At 61.5% G+C, this 9811-nt stretch overlaps 1 protein-coding gene across 1 annotated transcript in view; it reads right to left on the bottom strand.

The window, feature by feature from the left end:
* The window catches only part of LETM1 (leucine zipper and EF-hand containing transmembrane protein 1), a 25545-nt gene continuing 15734 nt past the window's right edge, over nucleotides 1-9811 (bottom strand). Inside the window, exons 6-14 of the mRNA XM_045289471.1 lie at nucleotides 6571-6690; nucleotides 5689-5820; nucleotides 5248-5406; nucleotides 4439-4573; nucleotides 3704-3838; nucleotides 2011-2198; nucleotides 1185-1223; nucleotides 753-891; nucleotides 1-294 (exon numbers count right to left, since the gene is read on the bottom strand). Of these exons, the coding sequence (XP_045145406.1) occupies nucleotides 139-294; nucleotides 753-891; nucleotides 1185-1223; nucleotides 2011-2198; nucleotides 3704-3838; nucleotides 4439-4573; nucleotides 5248-5406; nucleotides 5689-5820; nucleotides 6571-6690 (1203 nt within the window). The 3' untranslated portion in view covers nucleotides 1-138. The remainder of the gene's footprint in view (nucleotides 295-752; nucleotides 892-1184; nucleotides 1224-2010; nucleotides 2199-3703; nucleotides 3839-4438; nucleotides 4574-5247; nucleotides 5407-5688; nucleotides 5821-6570; nucleotides 6691-9811) is intronic.

Raw genomic sequence — 9811 nt, 5'->3', positions numbered from 1 at the left:
GATTATGGAAGTTTCTGATTTATTCCAGACAAAAATACTAGCTCTGCCGCTGGGAGTCACCTCGGGATGCCACCACACAGCCATAGCCACAGGTGGAGGGCGCAGGGGGTGCGTCTGGGGTGGGAGCCCTTGCGCTACTCAGTTCTTTCCCTCGGCGGCCTCCCTTCCCTTCTCTGCCTTCTCCTTGGCCTTCTCCTTCTCCTCCACCTTCTCCTCCTTCTCCAGCGTGGCCATGATCTCCGCCACCTGGCTGGTGGAGATGTGGATGTCTTCCTTGTCGATCAGCTCGATCACCTGTCAGGGAAGGAGCACACACTCATGGGGGAGTCCTGCCCCCTGGGCTTTACGCTATCAGCCAGGGAGGGGGCAGGGCCTCCAGGGAGGCGGCAGTGTGCTTCCCGAAGGGCCAGGAGTGGGGAGATGGGAACAGGCAGGCGGACGCCACAAGGTGGCAGACCCCATGACCCTGCTCCCGACTGGGCAGGCACCAGTCTACTTCCTGCAGCACCTTGCTGTTTAACCCAGAAGGCTCTGACTGACCCGAGAACACTAACGTACCCAAGCTTCCCCCCAGGAGCAAGCCAGGTCACGCACGGAGGGCCTGCCCGCCAAGTGGCCTCTCCCTCGCTCCTGCCCGCTCAAGCAGCCACTGGGCCCCCAGGCTCATTCTCCCCCAGGGCCGACAGGGCCTAACTGGTCATCCCCAGGCACACCCACATGCTCGCGCACCCCAAGGGGCTGGGCAGCCCCACCTTGACGAGGTCATTGATGTCGATCCGGCCGTCCTTGTTCTCATCCAGCGCGGAGGCCAGGCGCAGCAGCTTGCCTTCCGGAATGTGCTTCACCTGCTTCATGGCACTGATGAGCTCGGGGATGCTGACGAAGTTCTCCCTGGGGGGGGCAGGGAGCACAGCCTGCCTGTGGCCGTGGATGACGGAGGGGCTCTCACCTGGCAGGGGAATGGCCCAGGCCCAGGCCCAGGCAGCCTTTGCGGGCAGGTCACACAGGCCACCTGCTCAGCCTGGCTGGGTGCTCTCTAATTCAGGGACCAGCACCCAAACAGGACTGAAGGGGGTCTGTAGACCTCACCTGCTCGAGGGGGCCCTTTGCAAACCCGTGGTGGAGGGAGAAGGCAGACCAGACTGCGGGTGGGAGGGTGGAATGCAGCCCTGTGGGGCACTGACCTGGTCTGGGGGTGGAGGAAGGCTTCCATGAGCAAGGACCTGGAGGACGAGCAGGGTCACAGAGGTAAGTGGTGAGGGGCCCGGGGCTGACCTGCTTGCCACCGCAGGGTCTGGGAGACCCACGTGAGGCAAGGTGTGTGTGGAGGGCCCTGGGCCCGGCCGGGCAGCGTGGCACTGGTGGTTGTGGCTGCTCCTTGGAGAGGCCGGCTCCCGTCTGGGGCCATAGAGGGCATGGGCCCAGAGCAGACAGGCTGCTGCCCTCATGAGCACCACAGTGGGAGGAGGGACAGCGAGAGCCCAGCAGTGTGAAGCAGCCCAGGGCAGCTAAGGCTGGCGGGGCTGCCAGGAGAGAGAACCACAACTCTGTGTGTGCACGTGCTGCAAAGTTCTGCCTGGCTGCAGTCTGCACGGAAGCGTAGGCAAGGGAGGCAGGGGGAGTTCAGACAGGCCACGGCCAGGCCAGAGTCACTGACAGCCCTGAACACCGAAGTCAAGTCCCTCAGATGATCCCCAGCTGACCCTGGCTGAACCAGGCGGATTTGAGCTGCGAGGGCCTGCTCAAATGGGGTTCATTTCTCCTGCGACCCCTGGTGCCCACTGGCCGCTTGCCCCTCTGGGTGAGAGCTCAGTGCTGGGGCGCTGTGGGGAGGTGGGGGCGCCATGGAGCGGTCAGCGTTCGAGGTAGACCCTTGTGGCACCTAGACTCACCGCTGCAGCCTCCCACCGCCCCATGAGCGGAGTTTCCCTGGCAGGCGTCGTCATCTTCCTGGGTGATTGGCCATCCCACTCCACCCCACCCCACCCGAGCCCCCAGGCCTGTGCTCACCCCGCGGGCGTGCCCCGGCCAGGGCTCAGTGTGCCAGCCTTCTGCTCCGTCTCCAGCTGGGCGATCATCTCGTCGATGTGGCCAATCATCTGCTGGACCCTCCGGGTCAGCCGCTGGCTGGCTTTGGACTCCTCCACGAGCTGGTCCTCGCCGGTCTTGGACAGCTCCTTCTTGATCTCCTGCAGGTCCTGCCAAGAAGGGTCCCAGCTTCACAGGACCGCACGCAACACCACTAACCCCTACCTTTCTTGAGGGAAGAGACGCAGACCCAAGACACCCACGTGGTGGGGTGGGCGATCACCGTGGCGCACACACAGGCGCACACACAGGCGCACACACAGGCACACAGGGTGCTCCTCTCACGCAGTCACGGGGGAAGGGGCGAGGAAGAGAAGCAGCGGGGCTGTAAAGCTGCACTTCTTCAAGTTTTCTATCTCCCTTAGAACTTGGGTCGGACAGTATGCAAAAATACAGAAAACGAGTGGTTTTCATTTAAAAAAATAAAGGGAGTGGTGGGATTCAGTGAGTCTCAGCTGGCACCAGGCAGTGGAAAGTTCCAGGATGGGCAGGAAACAGGAAGTCCATTGATGCCCACCGGGGAAGGCTGGCTAGTCATGTTTGTGTTTATCCTCCGAATTTGTTTTCGATTTCTGCAAACTCCGAGAGTGTTTCCTTGACAGACGAGACAGACATGCTCAGAACCCCGCTTCTCTCCCCCTCATGAAGAACAAGGTGCTCACAAAATAATAATGATCTATGAATTATGAAGGGTTCATTAGGGAGGGGAGAATGGGAAGGGAGGGGGAAATGAGGAGCTGATATTAAGGGCTCAAGTGAAAGGCAAATGTTTTGAGAACGATGATGGCAACAAATGTACAAAAATGTGCACGACACAATGGATGATAAGAATTGTATGTGCCCCCAATACAATGATAAAAAAAAAAATTATAATAGCTCTTAAAAAAAAAAAAAAAAAAGGTGTTCTGGGAGAAATGCCGATGTGGGAAGGTGATGCCAGGACCTGGGTGTGCGTGGGGGACGCATGGGGGAGCCCAACCCACAGGCTGGAACTGTGTCCGTGTCCCAGTGAAGACCCCCAAAGACCACACAGGACCAACGACCTACAACTGGGCCTGGAGCGTCTTCTTAAACCAAGTCTCCTGTGGCACAGCCAACACCAAAGCCAGGGCTGTGCCAGGAAAAGGCCTAGGTTTCTCTGCTGACCACACGGTCAGGCCTCATTCTCACCAGAGTGAGCAAACTTCTTGGTGGCGGCAGTGCTGCCGGCAGCACCGTCGACTCTAGAAGCACTCCATCCTTGACACCTGCAGGTCCACGCCCACCACCCGAGTGCAGAGCACACCTGTCTCAGGGTTCCTAGTCTCCAGGTCTTTCTGCTGAGGCACTTCCAGGTGGACCCAAACCTCCGACGTTGGTCAGCTGCCCAGCGTGCTTTCAGGAGCGCTTCCCAAAGGCCCTCGGTCTGCCCGCAGTCAGCCTCAGGGCAGGCCGCGCGGCCCAAGCAGGGCTCCTCCCCAGAGCTTGCTTTTCATTTCCCTCAGCATGCCCAAGGAACGCGGATGGCCGGGCCTCGCGGTCCCACTGCCAGGGCAGCTGCCCCGCCTCACCCTGCTGCCCAGTCCCCGGGGCCCCACCCGGCTGCCCAGTCCCCGGGGCCCCACCCCGTGCTCACCTCGCTGTAGTCCTGCACGTCCTCCTTGAGCAGCTCCAGCTGCTCCTTCTCCTTAGTCAGGGACTTCTTCTGCTCCTGCAGCTTCGAGCAGGCGTCGCTGAGGATGTCGATCTCCTCCTTGGTGATCTCCTCCCCCTGAGTGAACACAAGCCAGCCGGACCTTAGCGGAGGGAGACGGTCCTTCCCCACGGACCTGGGAGCAGCGAGTGAGCCTCCGCGGAAACGGATCAGCTGCAGTCACCTCCTGTGGTGAGCTCCGCCCCCTTGCCATCCCACCACAGGTGCCCCCTGGCACTCCCACTACTCAGCCCTGCCCTGCCTCGGGCCGGCATGTGCTTCTTCTGCACCATCTGATACCCATCTACCTGCTGGCTCCTGCCCCTCTGCAGGGGCAGGCTGGGACTCCCATATTGAGGGCACCCGCCTTCAGGGCCCCAGCCCCAGAGCCCAGCCTAGCCTCCATCCGACTCCCGCCCCCACTGCCCTAAATGCCAGTTTGACCTCCAGTCCCTGACCGACCGCCAGGGCCCTGCCCTCCATGGCAAGGACACAGCCGCCGTCTCAGGAGGGACCCAGCCTCCCAGGAACCTCAGGGCCACCTGGGAGCAAGGCTGTGTTCTCAAGCCTGTGGCCTCAGGCAGGTCAGCCAGACTTGGGGGCTGCAGCCTGCTCCCCAGGACCACCTCAGCGTATACCTGCCTCGGCCCCTGCTGGCTCTGGATGACCCCGACGCACCTTCACGCCCTCCAGGATGGGGGCGGTGTCCCTCAGCACCTCGTCAGGCACGATCACATCAGGCACCTCAGGCTGTGGCTCCACCAGGGGCCTCCCAGTGGGGACGTCCGCCACCACCTCCGGCTCACCTTCTTTCTGCAATGCGGCACAATGCTCACCCAGGCCCAGGCGCCGCCCTCCCATAGCCCCCACCGGGAGCGAGCAAGCGCCAGGCAGGTGTGCCGCTTGTGACCGGGACCACACGGGCCCTGACTGTGCTCGAGGCAGACACGCCTCTGGGAAGCGCAGTTGGTGGGCGGTGCCACTGCGTGCAGGCCCCCGCCCCTCCCCCCCCAGTCCCGGGGAGCGGCTCAGCACAACCCACTCATGGGCCTGCCTCCCAGCATCAGCATCGGGGGCACCCCCACTCCCGGCAGGGCAGGCTGCGGCTGGGTGGATGCAAGTGTGTGCATGCGTGGGATCTGCCTGTAGGTGTGCACACATGTCTCTGTGTCCCTGAGAGGCGCAGCCTGGCTTCCCACGGTCCCCCATGGCCAGTGCCCAAGGGGATTGAGTGGGGGCAGGCTCTGGACACTGCGGGAGGGCACACAGAGAGGGGCGGGCTCCGCGTTCACGTTCAGGGCCCCTCCCTTTGGCGGTGAGACCAAGAAGCCGCTGTACGTGCGGGCAGCCAAGGTGCTGGGTCTGGGGTGTGGGGCCGGCGTGTTAACACCTCCCTACAGCAGCCCCAGGCCACACCAGAATCTGGGAGCAACCCTCCCACAGCAGCCCCCTCCCCCCCATGCAGGGCGTGCCTGGGCCACGCTCACCGCCGCCTCCGCTGCCGCCTCCTCAGAGCGCCGCTGCAGCTCCTTCTCCTCGTGCTCCTGCCGGATGGCTGCCTCTTCCTGCAGCGTGGCCTCCAGCTTGGCCTTGTTGTCCACCTTCTCGCCCTCCACCTCCGCCGCCTTCACCTGCGCCTCCTTGGCCTGAAGACATACGCCCGCATCACCACCGTCCAGAGCAGAGGATCCAGCCCGGCTCCCCCGGGAGCTGCCACCCCAAGATTTCACTCTAGACAGCCGGGGGTGGGTGGGGGGGGTGTCGCAACCAGACGCAGGAACCAAGGGCAGAAACAGCGAGGGCAGCACCTGATGCCCGCCGACCTGGACACCTAGGCCTCGCTGAGGCTCCTGTGCTGGGAGTGGTGGTTTCGCCTGGGCTGGGGGAGGGAGGGTCCCTGGAGGGAAGGGCCCCGTTCCACTACGCACCACTATTTCCGGCAGGGTCTGCAGCGTGGACTTGAGCTGGTCCGCGGGCGAGAGGGTGTCCGGAAGGTACATGGCCCGGGACAGGATCAGCAGCGATGTGGGGATCTCCTGGTTCAAGTGCAGGTCCAGCCACTGCCGGTCAGGACACAGATGGGTCAGGGACGCCACCCTGAAGCTCTCAGAATAGGTGGGGGCAGGGGGGTGGAGGAGGGCAGGCCCAGGAGGGTAGGCCCAGGAGGGTAGGTGCTGGCCTGGGTGGCCTTGCCAAAGCTCTCCTGGCCTCAGGGAGCCCTGGTGGTTGGGTGGGCTGTGTTGGGCCAACCGGAAAGCCGGCCCTTTGAAACCACCCGCCACTCTGCAGGGGAGAGGAGAGGTGACCTTTGGGGGCTCTGGCTAACAAAGGTAACCTGGGCCTTCATCCGAGACTGCAGAGCTAGCAGAGGCCGCATTTGGAGTGCGGCTCCACAGGGCAGTGCCTAGGAGAAAGGCCTGCTGGTCCTCCCCTGAGAGGTCAGCCCCTGGGAAGCCCGGTGGCCCAAGTCAGTCCTGCTCCACACGCAGGGTCGCCATGAGTCAAGGGCAACCGCATGGCAGCTAACAACCACTGCTTAAGGGGAAAAGAAAAGCGAAATAAAACCCCAAGAAATAAACGGAAAGGCAAGATGCGAAGGCCTTGGAAATTGACCTGGGGAGGCTGGGGCAAAGAGCAGAAGCGTACCAGGCACCCAGAGCCCAGGTGGCCTAAGTGCGTGGGGAGGAGGGAGAGCTGCGGCCCAGAAACACACCTGCTCGCCCGCCCGCCCGCCCGCCTGCCTGCCCACCGTCCGGGCAGGCGCCAAGTCATGAGCGGGCGTGCTGGAGTGTGCCCAGCGGGCCACGTACCTGCTTCAGCTGACCCTTCAGCCGGTCTTCGGTGACGCCCAGTGCCCGCATGCCCCGGGCCCGGCAGGCCGCCTGCAGCTCCTTGACGGTGAGAGTGTCCACCCCTTCCTCGGAGATGAGCTGCGGGGAGAGCACATCCTCAGTGGCTGGGCACAGCCCGACGGGGGCCACTAGCCCACCAAGAGGTTAAGTCGCAGACTGCACAACTGAGGGTCTGGAATGTGAACTTTCCCCTGGTCCACAAAGAAACCACGTTTAAGAAAAAACAAACAAAAGGTGTACAGGTTTTCAGGGCTCTGGTGGTGGTGTGGTTATGCGCTGGGCTGCTAAGCCCAGATCAGCAGTTTGATATCACCAGCTGCTCCTGGGGGGGGAAGATGAGGCGATCTACTCCCCTACAGTGGCGGCCTCAGTCATTGACCCCCAGAGGCAGTCCTGGTCACTGAGCTGGAGTGGACTGGACAGCAGAGAGTTTGAGTTTTGAGTGGGAGCACACTCACACACATAGACACCAGTACTTACTTACGCACAACATGGATACAAACTTACACTCACATTCCCGCAGCCAGGAACAAGGCGCCCCCCCCACCCCCCAGCATGCACTCTGCTGCCGAGGGAGAGGACAGCAGAGCTCTAGGCGGGGTCAGAGACGGGCGGTGGGGCGCTCACTGCCAGCCAGGCCCAAACCCTTTCGCGCCACGCTGCTCAACCTCACAGCGGGTCCTGTGGTTGGCTCCACTTTTAAAGCATTTATCTTGCAGCAAGTGCCATCCGAGCTTGGGGGTGCAGGGCCTAGTACCGATTACGCATCCGCACACCCTGCATCTGCTTCCCACCCACATGGAACCACCAGGGGCAACGTTGACACGGTGCACCCAGGGCGCCCACATGGACACTTCCAGCCCCACTGTGGCCCCAGCAGCAGGGAGAAGAGAGTTGTGTCCATGAGACTGCAGGCCCTGGCGGCACCAGCTGCTGGGAAGCCCTTCTCTGGTTGCCTAGCAGGTGCCTCTGCCCTGCATGGCCTGGGAGGCCGTCCTGAAGCTAGAATCTCTCCCACTGATGTCTCCTTTGGGCACCAGCAGCTTCGCCCACTCACCAGGGCTCTCTGGAGACTGAACTGCCGGCGCTTGCCTGTGGCGCCAGGGAAGCACTGGGCTGCTCACCCAAAGCTTAGAGGTTGGGTCGGCCCACGGGGGGCCTCCTGCCTGCCATGTCATTCGCGTGGAGAAGCCTGTGGATAGGGAAACCGAGACAGCCCCCCTCGTGGAAACACAACCGGGCCAGCAGCAGCGGAGCGCTGAGCAACGAGGACAGGTGCAGGCCCGGTGCTCTGCTCCCGGCTTTCTACACCCAAAGGAGGGGCAGCCAGATGCTCACCAGCCCACAAACAGCCTTAACAATGTGACGCACGCAGACGCCCAGAGGGTCCTGGCGGCCCCTGGTTCGAGCCCACCAGCCACTCTGCAGGAGCACGAGGGGGGGCGACCGGCTTCTGTAGACTCCAGTTTTGCACACAGACACTGCCCCCACCCCCACCTGCTCCCACTCAAAACTCAAACTCTCTGCTGTCCAGTCCACTCCAACTCAGTGACCAGGACTGTCTCTGGGGGTCAATGACTGAGGCCACCACTGTAGGGGAGTAGAGAGCCTCATATCCCCCCGCCCCAGGAGCAGCTGGTGATATCAAACTGCTGACCTGGGCTTAGCAGCCCAGCGCATAACCACACTACCACCAGAGCCCTGTTCTGAGTGCAGTAGCTCCGGTGAGGAGGAGGGAGGAGACCCGATCCCGGCACGCAGGAGGGACCCTGGTGGGGTGGCCGGTTCTGCCAGAGCATCCAAGGACAGAATACACTCCACTCCAGGCCCACCGCAGGGAGGGCAGAATACACTCCACTCCAGGCCCACCGCAGGGAGGGCACTGCCAGGGCACCAGGCATCACTGGTGCTCACAGGGCAGGTTGGCGCAGAGAGGGGAGAGAGGCGAGGAGGAAAAATGAGTACAGTAAGCCCAGGGACGAAGGGGGATGAGGCGACGGCTGTCAAAACCACAGAGCAAGCCGGGTAGGACCCGAGCCAGGACGGAGAGTTGAACACAGAGGAAGCAAAAGATGGGGGGCTCGAGCCATAGGTCTCACAAACATCGGTGTCCAAGCCCTATTTCCGGCTTCCTCTTGAATCCCCTCAACATACACAGAGGGTCCCTCAAAAAACACAAGTCCTGCTTTGGACGTGCCCACCTTGGAAGCGTGGGGGTGAGGTCACCCTAGGGCAGACTGGGGCCCCCTTCTCTTTATGACTGCTGTCCTTCTAAAAAAAGGACACAGGGACACAGTCAGCCCTGTGTGGCAGAGGCAGACCGACAAGGGTGATGTGGCCCCAAGCCAAGGAACGCCTGGGTCCACCAGGTTCCACCCTTGCAGGCTCTAGGGCAGTGTTCTCCACCTTCCTAATGCCTTGACCCTTTCATACAGCTCCTCATGTGGTGGCGACCCCCAACCACAACATTATTTTCATTGCTACTTCATCATTGTCATTTTGCTACTGCGATGAATCAGGCAACCCTTGTGAAAGGGTTGCTCAACCCCCAGATTGAGAACCGCTGGTCTAGAGTCTGGACTCTGATTCCAGGAGTGCTTGCCTAGAGCCTCCTGCCTGGGGGAAAACAGCGGCCAGGAGAGGATGGCAGCCAGTGCGGAGGGCCTCCCGGGCAGTCCGGCAGCAGCACCAACTCTTCGCTGCCTGCCTGCACCCCTCCCCAGGAGCCCCTACTCCAGGGTGCCGGGTTCAAGGACATTATCCTAGACCTGGGGCCAAAACTTCACATGGATACTGATTGCTGGGTTGTTTAAACTGAAAGTTAAATGGATTACGGTGTTTGGTCCTTACAGCCCAGCGTTTTTGCAACGATTTAGTGAGAACAGGGACCGACTGCGTGATGTCCTGACACGTGACAACATCTTATGGGCCCCAAGGACTCCAACACATGAATTTCAACAGGTAAAGGGCACACTCACACACACAGATACCAGTACTTACTTACGCACAACATGGATACATACTTACACTCACATTCCCACACTCCTACACCAACCCCCATCATCTCACACTGTATGGATACAAACTTACACTCCCAGGCTACATGGATACAAACTTACACTGATGCAAACATATGCATTCCCACACTCGCACACATGCACATCCACAATCTCTCTCTCTCTCTCTCTCTCTCTCTCTC

This window comes from Echinops telfairi, unplaced genomic scaffold, assembly GCF_000313985.2.
Source record: "Echinops telfairi isolate 266 unplaced genomic scaffold, ASM31398v2 ScPeMD7_28;HRSCAF=97, whole genome shotgun sequence".
NCBI lineage: Eukaryota > Metazoa > Chordata > Mammalia > Afrosoricida > Tenrecidae > Echinops > Echinops telfairi.
This window is presented reverse-complemented; position numbering and strand designations above follow the sequence as displayed.